The following is a 12860-nucleotide window of genomic DNA, read 5'->3' on the forward strand; positions in this document are numbered from 1 at the left end:
ATTCCGTCAATAACGCCTAGGTTCTTACTACTTTGACACTAACAAATTTGTTAGTAAATACCATATGCCTATGGTGTTTTTGACTAAAGGTAAGTGTTACCTTTCAAATTATTACAAGAGACAAATAGCTTTATCGCTATCCTATTTACTTGACATTTCTGCCAAGAATTTGGCAGACAACTCTGCTCCTATTGAGCAGCCCAGTATGAGCTTGGAATTGGTTCCAGTCATAACCAATGATTTAAACTAGCTGTTAAGACAAAAGATTCTGTCTCTGGCAATTTAGTTTTAAATAAATATAATGAAAAATACTGTAAACATGGAAAGTATATCCACCTGGTGCATCAAAACATTCAATGTATTAGAGGAAAAGATTTACAGATTGAACTTTTTATGAACGATTTTTATGTTGATATTTTATGTATTACTGAACATTGGTTAACAAATAATGAATTAATGCCTCAATTTAATAATCATCAGGTGGGAAGTTCGTTCACCAGAATTAGTTCCATACATGGTGGGTCGTTAATTATATTAAATAGTCAGTTAAAATTTAAGGAACGTAAGGATATTGTATCCATGTCTGTTGAACGGACTATAGAACTAAGTGCAGTAGAATTGGAGCAATTTATTGTTGTCTGTGTGTATAGGCCGCCATTAAGTAATTTTGAAATATTTGAAAGTGTAATGGATTCTGTGCTACTTAAAATATCATCTTCTAGTAAGAAATTATTTATATGCGGCGACTTTAATGTAAATATTTTGGAAAATTCAACAATGTCTTGTAGATTGTTGAATCTATTCAAATCTGGTAATCTCAACCACATGTTTATGGAGCCTACTAGAGTGACTGCTACTAGTGCAACCTGTATAGATAATATTTTCACTGATATTGTTCCTATTACTAAAAAAGTTATCAGTAATTTAGAATCAGACCACTTAGGTCAATTAATGGTATTTGAGACATTAAGGAAAAATACTTTGAGAAAACAAATAACTTTTGTACCAGTAACCTCGGACCGCGTAGAAAGAATGAAGCAAAGTCTAGTTCAGGCGCTACCCTTTTTGTCTTCCGATATGGGTCCAAATAGTATGTATAATTCATTCTTTCACACTTTTATGGATCATTATAATGCGATATTTACTTCAAAATCGGTCGTAGTTAGTGGTGCATCAGTTTTTAGTGAGTGGGCTACTGCGGACTTACATCAACGAAGACGTGCACTATATGCCTTGTATGAGGAACGGCGGTTTAACACGAGTGATGAATTTAAAGAACATGTCAAGCAATATTCGAAAAAGTTTAAAATAGATTGTCATATAGCTAAGCGAAATTATCTAAGTCAAAGAATAAAAAATAGTCCCAACATTATTAAAGCAACCTGGAAAGTAATCAACGTGGAGACTGGTCGCTCGAAACACAGAGTGAATGATTTTAAACTAAATATTGATAACAAAATTATAGATTCCAATTTAGAAGTAGCTACAGAATTTGAAAATTTTTTCACTGACGTACCAGTTTTCACAACTAAGGATTTAAATTCATCACCCTCATCCGCTGTTACTCTATTAAAAGATAACGCTCCAGAGTGTTGTGGAGATTTTCATTTTGAACGTGTTTGTACCTCCGATGTAGTAAAGGCGTTTAATTCGGTTAATGTCAAAAAAACGAATGACCTCTGGGGAGTCTCTGTCCATGCTGTCAAATCCTTAGTAGAAATTATAGCGCCTGACTTAGTAATTATATTTAACAACAGTGTTGATTGCGGCGAGTTTCCTGATTTAATGAAACATAGTAAAATAACTCCTTTATTTAAATCGGGTAGCAACTCTGACCCCACTAACTTTAGACCGATATCTGTGCTACCAACGTTCAGTAAGATTTTTGAAAAATTAATTCTTTCTCAATTAGTACGACATTTTAACGTCAATAATTTAATGCATAATAAGCAGTTTGGTTTTACACGGGGTCGCTCGACAACCGATGCTGGTGTTGAGCTAATTAAGCATATCTTCGATGCCTGGGAGGAGTCACGAGATGCTATAGGTATCTTCTGTGATTTGTCTAAGGCCTTCGACTGCGTTTGTCATGAAACATTAATCAGGAAACTACACTATTATGGAGTTAGAAGAGCGGCACTGGATTTACTTAAGTCCTACTTAAATGGTAGAATACAAAGGGTCGATGTGAATGGACAGCGATCACCGGGGTCATTGGTCTCTATGGGTGTACCACAGGGGTCAATATTGGGACCTTTCCTGTTCCTTATCTACATAAATGACTTGCCATTCCTTGTAAAGACCCACCATGATATAGTATTGTTTGCAGACGACACTTCACTTATTTTCAAAGTCAAACGACAGCAACAAGCTTACAATGATGTAAACGATGCTATTTCAAAAGTAGTAAATTGGTTCAATGTTAATAATTTATTGTTAAATGAGAATAAGACTAAATGTATTAAGTTTGTCACTAGTAATGTAAGGCATGTAAAAACAAGTGTCATTGTGAAGGATGAGGAATTGGAATTAGTTGATAGTACAGTTTTTCTGGGTATAACTTTAGATTCTAAACTCCAGTGGGGTCCCCATATTGCTACTCTTTCGAATAGACTGAGTTCTGCAGCTTTTGCAGTAAGCAAAATCCGTCAGTTAACTGATGTAAAAACAGCTCGATTAGTATATTTTAGTTACTTCCATAGCATTATGTCATATGGTATTTTACTGTGGGGTGGTGCATCAGATATAAATACCATTTTTGTTCTGCAGAAGAGGGCTATTCGAGCAATATATAAAATGAACCATAGAGACTCACTGAGAGATAAATTTAAGGAAATTGACATCATGACAGTGCACTGTCAATACATTTATGAGAATATTCTGTATGTGCATAAAAATATTGCCGATTTTAAGAAAAATTGTGACATTCATAATATGAATACTAGAAATAAACATAAGTTCGCCGTGCCCTTCACTCGGCTCCATAAAATTAAAAAATCATTCATGGGTAATTGTGTGAGATTTTATAATAAACTTCCAAACCATATTACTGAGTTTCCAATTAATAAATTTAAGAATCATGTAAAGCGTAAACTTATTTCTAAAGCTTATTATACCACACAAGACTACATGAATGATAAAACAACGTGGGATTAATTGTGATTCGAAATGATTAATTATTTATTATATTTGAATAATGATGATGAAATGGATATTCCAATGCATGTATTTCCTTTGTTGTTTTTATTATATTTGTTTGACATTTAGAATTTATTCTAGAAACAATCTAGACTAGTATTTTTTATACATTTTTTTTTTGTATGACTATATTTTGTGAAAGTTTTAGTATTAAATTTGATCTATGAATTATATTCATTAGTATTATATATGGAATAATATTTACAACATCAATAAATTGCTCTGATAATTAGATTAAGATAATTATATGTAATACTGTCTTACTATTCATAAGTGCTTGTTGCTAGGCCTACATGAATAAAGTATATTTGAATTGAATTGAATTGAATTGTTCTTAGCTATTCTGGAGAGATTTGAAACTATTATTTATAGGTGATAGCTGGACACTTTTGCAACAGTTCTACCATAAGAGATTTCACTCCTTTTAATTCCACACTCCATATTTTATTTAGAGCGCTCAAATATTCAAATATCACCATAAATCTAGAATTGGTAAATAAATTAGAGATTGACGCAAATTGATCAACCCATCTGGACTAACCTTTATTGAAGTCTGTACAAAGTTAAGAGTTCGACACACATGACTTCCGTCCCTGCCGTAGCGCTTTAGCTTACACAGACTACTCGAAGCACCCCCCCCGAAGTTACAAGGATTATCTCTGAGGAATAACTAAATAAAACCTCGAAATAACTTAACCTCCAAGTTTATATTTTGTGGAAACTAATATAATTACACAAGTTAATTTTAAATCTTTACATTATAAAATACAGTAAATTTAATACATGTTAATTATTAACTAATATTTACAGAGTCCATTTAACAACTTTACACTTTATTAAATTAATAATAATTTAATAGATATGGTATAATAAAATTATGGACAGGCAACAATTAGCATTCATTCCGTTTGAATTTTTTGCTGGTTTCGTTGACGTCTTCGAGTTTGTTGATCCGCCGCGTCTTAAGGAATGAATTGCCGTCACTTTCACTCACGGTTTGTCTGAAGTGCACACTGGATACATTTTGATTATTTACACCATGTTTTTTATCACCCATACTTTTATTATTCTTATTAACTAGTAACGTATTTTGAATGTCTTTAACTAATTCACTACTAGAGTGGAGCTTGATAGGAATCAGAATTTGATTTTCATTGTCAACTTTTTTAATGAACCCTGGCTTGAGTTGTAGTCTGTTCTCTGCGTCGCCGGAGATCCTGATCGTTTTGCGGAGCAACGCGTCGGCAGCATCCGAGAAGTTGGGCTTCAGTAGGATGTCACCCGATATTTGTTTGACGAAAGTGAGCATTGTTCCGCCCTCTGACTCCTTTACTTCTGTTTTGATGATTTTGCTGGTGCTGGAATTCGCTTTGTCTCCGTCTGATTCATCTTGGTGTTCTTCATTTTCAACCAATTTGCCTGTAATATAGGAAAATAATTATTAAACCACACATAAGTTGTTCATGTTATGAATGTATTGGGAATCTTGAAAAAAAGTTTAGTTCTTGAAGTAAGACTTGATATTTGAAGAGAACGATAATAGTACATTACGATACAAGTGCGAAAAATAGGAAATTCGAAACGAGTGGCGATAAATTAAAACACGACCGAAGGGAGTGTTTTAAATCGACACGAGTTGCGAATTACCTATTCGCACATGTAAACCTACAACGTTTTACAGTACATATGGCCCTTTAAATGTTCGACACAGTAATGTAATATGCTACTTCTCGCACTAGTGCTATAAAGTAGCCCCATATGTACTATAAATATACATTCCAATATTCTTTGACACATTAATTGTTATTTGTTTTACAAGGGGGCAAAGTTGTTGTTTAACCGCTCGTGCTAATATTGATACCCGAGCAAGCGAAAGATCCCAAAATTTTTCCTTAAAATTAATCCCAAAGTTCGAGAAGTGGAATCTTGAGCGTTGCGAGGGTTTCAATGCACGAGGGTTAAACAAACTTTGCCTCCGAGTGAAACAAAATTTTTCACCACACCAACACGAGGAAACTACTAACTATGAAATACCAAAAAATTCAAATGAAATCAAATCGAAATGAACCTAATAAAAACATTCAAAATCATTTAAAAGTAAATTTTACTAGCTAACATAAGGAAACAACTCAAAATTTGCATCTGATTACTTTGCAATTTTAATGCAATTTTCTCATTCGTTTTTGAACAATCAAGAGCGCCTTTACCAGTTGGTGTGGTGAAAAAATTCTTATTCAGTCCTTAACCCTTTACCAGGCCCCGAAGAACCAGTGTGTCTTAATACGTACTTTATATGCTGTTGCAACCGTATTGAACGCCTTGTAAAAAATGTATTTATTAACGTCGGAGATCTTCCTTTAAACCAGAAATAAAAATGTGGGTTAAGGTTATCCCATCGCCTGTCTAAGTAATGAACTGTCATACTAGATTTTGTCTTATTATATTCTTGATCAGGCCAAGGGATATATTCCACCCACATCTTATATCGGTTATAATAGTCAAGGTTTAACTCCAAATCTCCTACGAAACATTATATCAATCACTGAAAAAAAATCACTTACTTACGTGAGTTTTTATGACATGACAAGACAATTTACCGGGCCATGGGAAATATAGCTCTCACACAGTTAAACTCTAATAAGGCCATGGGATAATGTCAACCCACATCCTAATTCTGGTCATACACAATAATGCATGAATATTTAGCAATGTTTCCGATTACATTAGCTTTCAACACTCAAAATCTACAAAATATCAAAAAATTGTTCGACCTATGTACTTCTGTTTCATAGAAAATATGAAAAGTGTTCGAATTTATCCGTAGTTTACTGAAATTAGCGTTCAAGTGAATTTAAACGGCTGCCAAAGATATATTACGCAATTTAGAAGCGTGTTGTGAATGAAGATCATAAAATAATATTTTCAGGGATTGACAAAATATTTTGTAGGTGGTTTGGAGTTAACCCATTCATTGCCGAAGACGCGAATTCGCGTCCTATGTATGTGTAATCGTAATGCGCGTCCTCGAGTTATTTGTTTTTTTTTGCTAGAAAACAACTGTACTTAAATGCTGATACCAAAATGTTACTTTATTTATGAAGGATAATATTATACTGTTGCTGGTTTTTGGATTCAGTGCATCTGTAATTTTCATAATTCTTATCTCGGATGCCGAAGACGCGAATTCGCGTCCCATGTTATGTGTAATCGTTATGCCGAGGACGCGATTTCGCGTCCTCGAGTTGTGTTTTTTTTTGCTAGAAAACAACTGTACTTAAATGCTGATACCAAAATGTTACTTTATTTATGAAGGATAATATTATACTGTTGCTGGTTTTTAGATTCAGTGCATTTGTAATTTTCATAATTCTTATCTCGGATGCCGAAGACGCGAATTCACGTCCGATCGTAATTCCGGGGTCGCGAACTCTACTAAGTAGCAAACCAATTTGCATAATGAGAACTCTATTCTATGTGCTATATATACGTACGAACGTTATATACTAATAATCATTGTGAAAATATATAAATATATATATATATTCCGTCAAACGGTCGTAAATGCAACCCTGCATAATGTGGTTATAAAAAATTAACAAGAAATTGTTCAAGTTTGTTATTGATTTTGTAACTCTGCCTACCGCAATTCGGGCATAAAGGCACAAGATTATGTATGTGTAGTGTATGTTATAATTATAACGTAATAATACTTATAATGTATGCACGTATTATAAATAAATAACTATACATAAAGAAAAGGTTTCTAACCAGTGATGTTTTTAAATATTGATACTAATTTGCAAAAACATGATATTAGTCTAATTACTAATAATATATACCTATATCTATCTATTATCAATAACTGAACTGCTAAATATTTCATAAAACAATATCAAAACACTTACCATTTTTGTCCATTATCTAAACACTTTCTTTAACTTTTATAATCTTACTAAAAACCATTAAAAACTCATATACGTCTGAAGTATACGACCGTGACGTCTATACTGAATACGTTTTCGACAAAAACTGTTTTTAGGCGCAACAATTTCACTTACGATGCCGAAAACGCGAAATTGCGTCCTTGACAATGTAATGCCGCGGACGCGAATTCGCGCCCTTGAAATAGGTTAACCTAATGCCGCGGACGCGAACTCGCGTCCATGAAATGTTAACGTAATGCCGCGGACGCGAATTCGCGTCGTCGCGTGGAAGGCGGCGGCACTGCGTGATGAGTAAAAATATGAGGCGTCGGCAATGAATGGGTTAAAACCTGACTACGGTAACCGATATAAGATGTGGGCGAAATATATCCCTTGGCCTGGTAAAGGGTTAAGTTCTGTCGAAAAGGTTTTTACTGTACTTATAGGTAAATTCATGCCAAATTTGCTATTGTACATGTTATACCAATCCTACTTGTTAGATTCCTGTCAAAAGCATGATACTGAGAAAGTACCCTAAGTTTGAAGGGTATTAGCTGAAGATGAGACTTGTCGGAGAACTAAATGCTGGTGATAAAATTATGTTCTAATAAAGTAGGTACATACAAATAAACAATTATAAATATTTTATTAATGAGATAACAATTTTACTCCCTTTTGTGAAGGATAATTTTTCACAATCCTGCCGCGTGTTCGCGTCTAACGACAAGAACAATATAACCAAGAATTAAACAAAGTCGCGATCTAAATTTTAAATTAATTATATTACGTTTTGATGAGTATTAAACAAGTTTCCAAGTCATGGCTACATTATTTTAATAAACCATTTTATCAGCCAAAACCTTTGTGACAGAACTTATGGACCGACTAAGTATTAGCAACAATTATAGAGCCACGGGGCCGTATCTTCAATGGTAAATTCAAAGCAATTCTTCTACAACTAATAACTCTGCTTTTAGGTGAAAATGATTTATTTATCACACTAATATTAGTTAGCTTTTACTTACTCTGGATAGGTAAGGTTTCATCCTAATAGAAAAATAGAGATAAATATTTGACGACCGGTCTGGCCTAGTAGTTAGTGACCCTGCCTTTGAAGCCGATGGTCCCGGGTTTGAATCCCAGTAAGGGCATTTATTTGTGTGATTAATACCGATATTTGTTCCTGAGACATGGCCGTTTTCTATGTATATAAGTATTTATTTATACGTATGTATATCGTCGCCTAGTACCTATAGTACAAGCTTTGCTTAGTTTGGGGCTAGGTCGATCTGTGTAAGATTGTCCCTAAATATTTAAATATGCACGTACCGTTGAGAGTTGGGAACGCAATGTCGGGCAGCGTTAAATGCGAGTCCGGATTGTAGCGGTTCATGAGCGCCTTCAGCAACATGGATATTTCTTCTCGCTTCCGCGTCACTACGATTTCGTCGAACCAATTTGCCAACTGTTTGATCGGCAGCGCGTAGTCTTTAACTGGATCCTGAAAATAATTTAGTTAATAAAATGTCATCAAAATGAAGAAACGACAGGTTTCATACAGCGTCGTAGTCTATGTCAATCAAAAATATCGGCATAAGAATGAGTGTTATAAGTTTTTTTTTTGTTGGCCATGTTCATTTTACGTCCATTGTGGTAAAAGAGGAGTAAAAATAACTATAAATGTGACTCATCTTGAAGCACTACCAAATAATTTACCTTGAAGAACTGTTCCACGTATTGCAGCAGATAAAGCCCGCAATCGGTAAAATTGTTTTGTTGCGGGATTTTGGGGCAGCTTCCTTTGATGTTATCTTTGTTAAACACTTTCGTAGCCGAGAGCTGTAACATAAATAACGATTTTTCAAATACTAGGTATGTATGTTTAATAAAATTGATATTTGTCGTTAATGTACAAAACTATTAATGAATGCTTAAGTTAATAAGAGGATTCAACAAACTGACACTACTGTGCCAAGCAGCCTGCTGACAAACTTATTTTCTTAAACCAAATAAATCATTGTGCAATGTGCAAGTTCCATAATGTTATGCAACAGCATGTAACATGTACATATCGTCGCTATACTTACTCAACCTCGTATCTATATATTTAGATACGTATATCAGATGCGAGTTTGAGTAAGTATAGCGACGATATGTTATAGATCGTGTCATCTACGAAGACGCGTGCCTTGACTCGTATTGTCATGTTATTAAAGGTTAGAATTGACAAATCTGCACGTCATCATGGATGACACGAATTATACTGGGTGATTTCGGGGTTGTGATCCCCAATGTCCAAAATGTATTGAGATGGTCATACTGAACAAGGTTTCCTATGGGACCAATATGAAAATCGTAAAAAAAATATACTCCTGGTCCCATACATTTCGTTTACTTTGAGCCCTCAAGGGTGTACATTAGATTTGTTTTCGCGATTTTGTGGTTAGTCCCATGGGAATATTTGTTTATTATGACTATCTTAACACATTTTTGACATTCGGGATCACAACCCCAAAATAATCCAAACATTGAAATTTATAACCCATTCGTTTCTTTTATGTCCTAGTCTTGCTGAAGCAAAAGGATCTGAAATAATAAACAGTTTTACCTTGGCTTGATATTCACAGGTCAAGTAATCTCGCAAAGTAGCCACCACTCTTGACCTGGACGCTCCGGCAAGAGAATCGAAGATTAGTATACAGGGTCTGTAAAAAATGTACTTGTAAAGTATTTGCACTGTAACATATGATCAAAAGGAAAACAAGCAGTAAAATTGTATATTGTTGAAGTATTGTGTCTTGAACTTAACAACTATTGTAAGTTTACAATATAATATACTATCTTTCAAAATCATCACTAAACTCAGCTGCGGGACGGAAAAAAATTATGTCAATTTTTCTCTTTGTTATTAATTCTAGAGTAATTCTGGAAAATTCTCTGTGACGTTTATACTTGAAATTCATGCCCTAATTCATAAGATATCGAATGATGGTATGGTACATTAACCAAGTGCAGTCGTGTTTGGCGCCATAAAACTTTGAAGGGGTGCATTTTTAAAATGATTGACAAAAATAGGTATGGGGGGTGATTTGTCTATAATATTCATCGTACTATAGATGGCTAACGGGTTCACTATACGTGTACAAACACAATCATTTTGCCCCGCGAAACAAAAAATTGGTCATCATAAACATACACGGTGATTTGTTTACAAGTTACAAAGAATGCAATGTAGCAACAGGAACTTACTGCTTAATAGGTTCCGTGTTGGAGGCCGGCGGCGCCTCCACCTTCTTCTCGGGCGCGGCCGCGGCCGCCTCGGCCTCCTCCTCGTCGGAATCGCATTGCATGTCCAAGTCACTCTCCTGTTTAAAAGAAAAGTATTTTATTAATTTTAACTTTGAACACTCCAGCTGGTAAAGGCTCTCTTGATTGTTCATAAACTGATGAGAAAGTTGCATTTTATCCATCTGGTAGAATTGACTATAAAGCTGGCCATACACACTAGGGTATGCCTGCGCAGGTAAAACGGAGTGTGTGTGGCATTCGCCTGAGCAGTTTTCTATACAGCTTTACCTGTGCAGTTAAACTGTACAGGCAAAACTGCGCAGGCATACCAGAGTGTGTATGGCCAGCTTTACGTGCGCCAACAGGCCAAATCCGTCGCACGCGCCCGCGCCAGTTAAAAATAAATAAATAAATAAATATTATGGGACATTATTACACAAATTGACTAAGTCCCACAGTAAGCTCAATAAGGCTTGTGTTGAGGGTACTTAGACAACGATATATATAATATATAAATATTTATAAATACTTAAATACATAGAAAACACCCATGACTCAGGAACAAATATCCATGCTCATCACACGAATAAATGCCCTTACCAGGATTTGAACCCGGGACCATCAGCTTCGTAGGCAGGGTCACTACCCACTAGGCCAAACCGGTCGTCAACCGGTCGCCAGTTAGCGCTGTTCATACAATTATATTATTAGACGGGGCGTCCGTTCCGGATAATCCGCGTCAGCTAGCGGAGGCTCTTAATGAGGTTCATTTGGATTTGATTGTGTTTGATATCTTACAGTTCATATTTTGTTCAGGTTAGTTTGGTGAAAAATTTTGTGTTTCACTCGGGGTTAAAATTTGTTTAACCACTCATGTCTTGAAACCCACGCGACGCTCAAGATTCCATTTTTCGAACCACTCTCTACGCTCATGGTTCCATTTTGGAATCTTTCACTTGTTCGGGTATCAATATTAGCATGAGCGGTTAAACAACAACTTTGCCCCCTTGTAAAACAAATAACTATTTAACTTCAGTTTGGCTAAATCTTTTGACTGCGGTGGTCGGTAAGAGGTTATTATGGTCAGCTACGGACTGGTTGAGGACTTGGCTACATGAAGCTGATTTGTATAATGTTAAGAAGGAAGGCACTTCCTGGGGGAAGGATACCACTGGGCAGCCTTTGTAGACGTTTAGGAATGTCCTTACCTCTGCTTCAGCCTCGTCGCGCTCGCTGAGATTGTCCGAGTCACAACTTAATGTAAGCTGCTCTTGTTTAGTCAGCGGCGTTATCGTGGTGTTGCCTATCTGCATAGACGACCGCCGTTCTAAAAACAAATCATATATTAGTAATAAGTTTTTTTATATAATAACTAATTTTTAATACATGCTTTTATCTCCGACTGTACTCATCAATACAATGCTAACAAACTCCAACACAATTAGCTATCATTTATCACAGAGTTCTTATGTCCCCGTGTCCATTATCAGATCAGTTCCTTTGTCACCCAACTTACATAGCTTAATCAAATAATAGGAAATGGCTTTTATTTAGCTTGGAAGATTTGACTCGAACATACATACATAATGTAGTGGCACCAGTGACTGACAGGGAACCACCAGTTAACCGACACTTCTAATTTCATTCACGAAAATAAGGGTAGGAAACCGATCACCCAACACGGCAACGCTGTACAGTTACTGCAAGTGTTGCCATATTAAGAAATCGGCTTCCTATTCCTACCCTTATTTCCTTAGATAAAAATAGAAGTGTTGGTTAACCGGTTACCTGTCGGTCACTGGTGTTACGTCGCAAACATTCCAAGTAAAATAAAAGCTTGTAAAATAATTCAACTATTAACTGCTGTAAACATTAGTTACTCATTAAATTATTCAAACTATAGTCAAGCCCAATATTTTTCAATTCCTTGTAATCTATTGTGGAAATGGAAATTTAAAACTATTGTATAATCTTACCTCTTTTTTTAATCTCCTGTGGTGTAACTGTTCGGTTGTCTATCATACTCCGGCACCCCTCAATGGTTGGAAAACATATTATAGCCACAAACCAATGACAATTCTCATTAATAGGAACTACGATGAAGTCTTTATCAAATATATTGACGTTTTTAGTCCACGTCTTAACTCGCGCGTGTCTCTTTTGCGCCGGTGTCAGACTGTTGTCCCACTCGTGGGGGTTCGAACTTTTGTTAACTTTACTTGGTTTTGTGGTTAGTCTTTTGTAAAAGAAAGTACTAAATATATGAGTCTTTTCTCTCTGAGTTTGTGTGAGGACATCATGAACTAAATATTTTAAATAGAAGTCTATTATCACGTCATTTAAGAATTGGTCTTGGGCTAGGCACATATAGTCTTCTGTATTGATAGGTATACCACCTTTCCCAGGTGGATAAATTAATATTTGTCTTATATCTGTAGGGCCAGAGCTGAA

General features: G+C 35.4%; 1 protein-coding gene across 1 annotated transcript in view; it reads right to left on the bottom strand.

Moving 5' to 3' along the window:
* Nucleotides 1–3886: 3886 nt before the first annotated feature.
* Nucleotides 3887–12860, bottom strand: part of LOC133520060 (uncharacterized) — a 49270-nt gene continuing 40296 nt past the window's right edge. Inside the window, exons 24-30 of the mRNA XM_061854348.1 lie at nucleotides 12386–12855; nucleotides 11618–11736; nucleotides 10371–10486; nucleotides 9730–9826; nucleotides 8838–8960; nucleotides 8451–8622; nucleotides 3887–4617 (exon numbers count right to left, since the gene is read on the bottom strand). Of these exons, the coding sequence (XP_061710332.1) occupies nucleotides 4091–4617; nucleotides 8451–8622; nucleotides 8838–8960; nucleotides 9730–9826; nucleotides 10371–10486; nucleotides 11618–11736; nucleotides 12386–12855 (1624 nt within the window). The 3' untranslated portion in view covers nucleotides 3887–4090. The remainder of the gene's footprint in view (nucleotides 4618–8450; nucleotides 8623–8837; nucleotides 8961–9729; nucleotides 9827–10370; nucleotides 10487–11617; nucleotides 11737–12385; nucleotides 12856–12860) is intronic.

This window comes from Cydia pomonella, chromosome 7 (assembly GCF_033807575.1).
Source record: "Cydia pomonella isolate Wapato2018A chromosome 7, ilCydPomo1, whole genome shotgun sequence".
In the NCBI taxonomy this organism is placed as follows: Eukaryota; Metazoa; Arthropoda; class Insecta; order Lepidoptera; family Tortricidae; genus Cydia; species Cydia pomonella.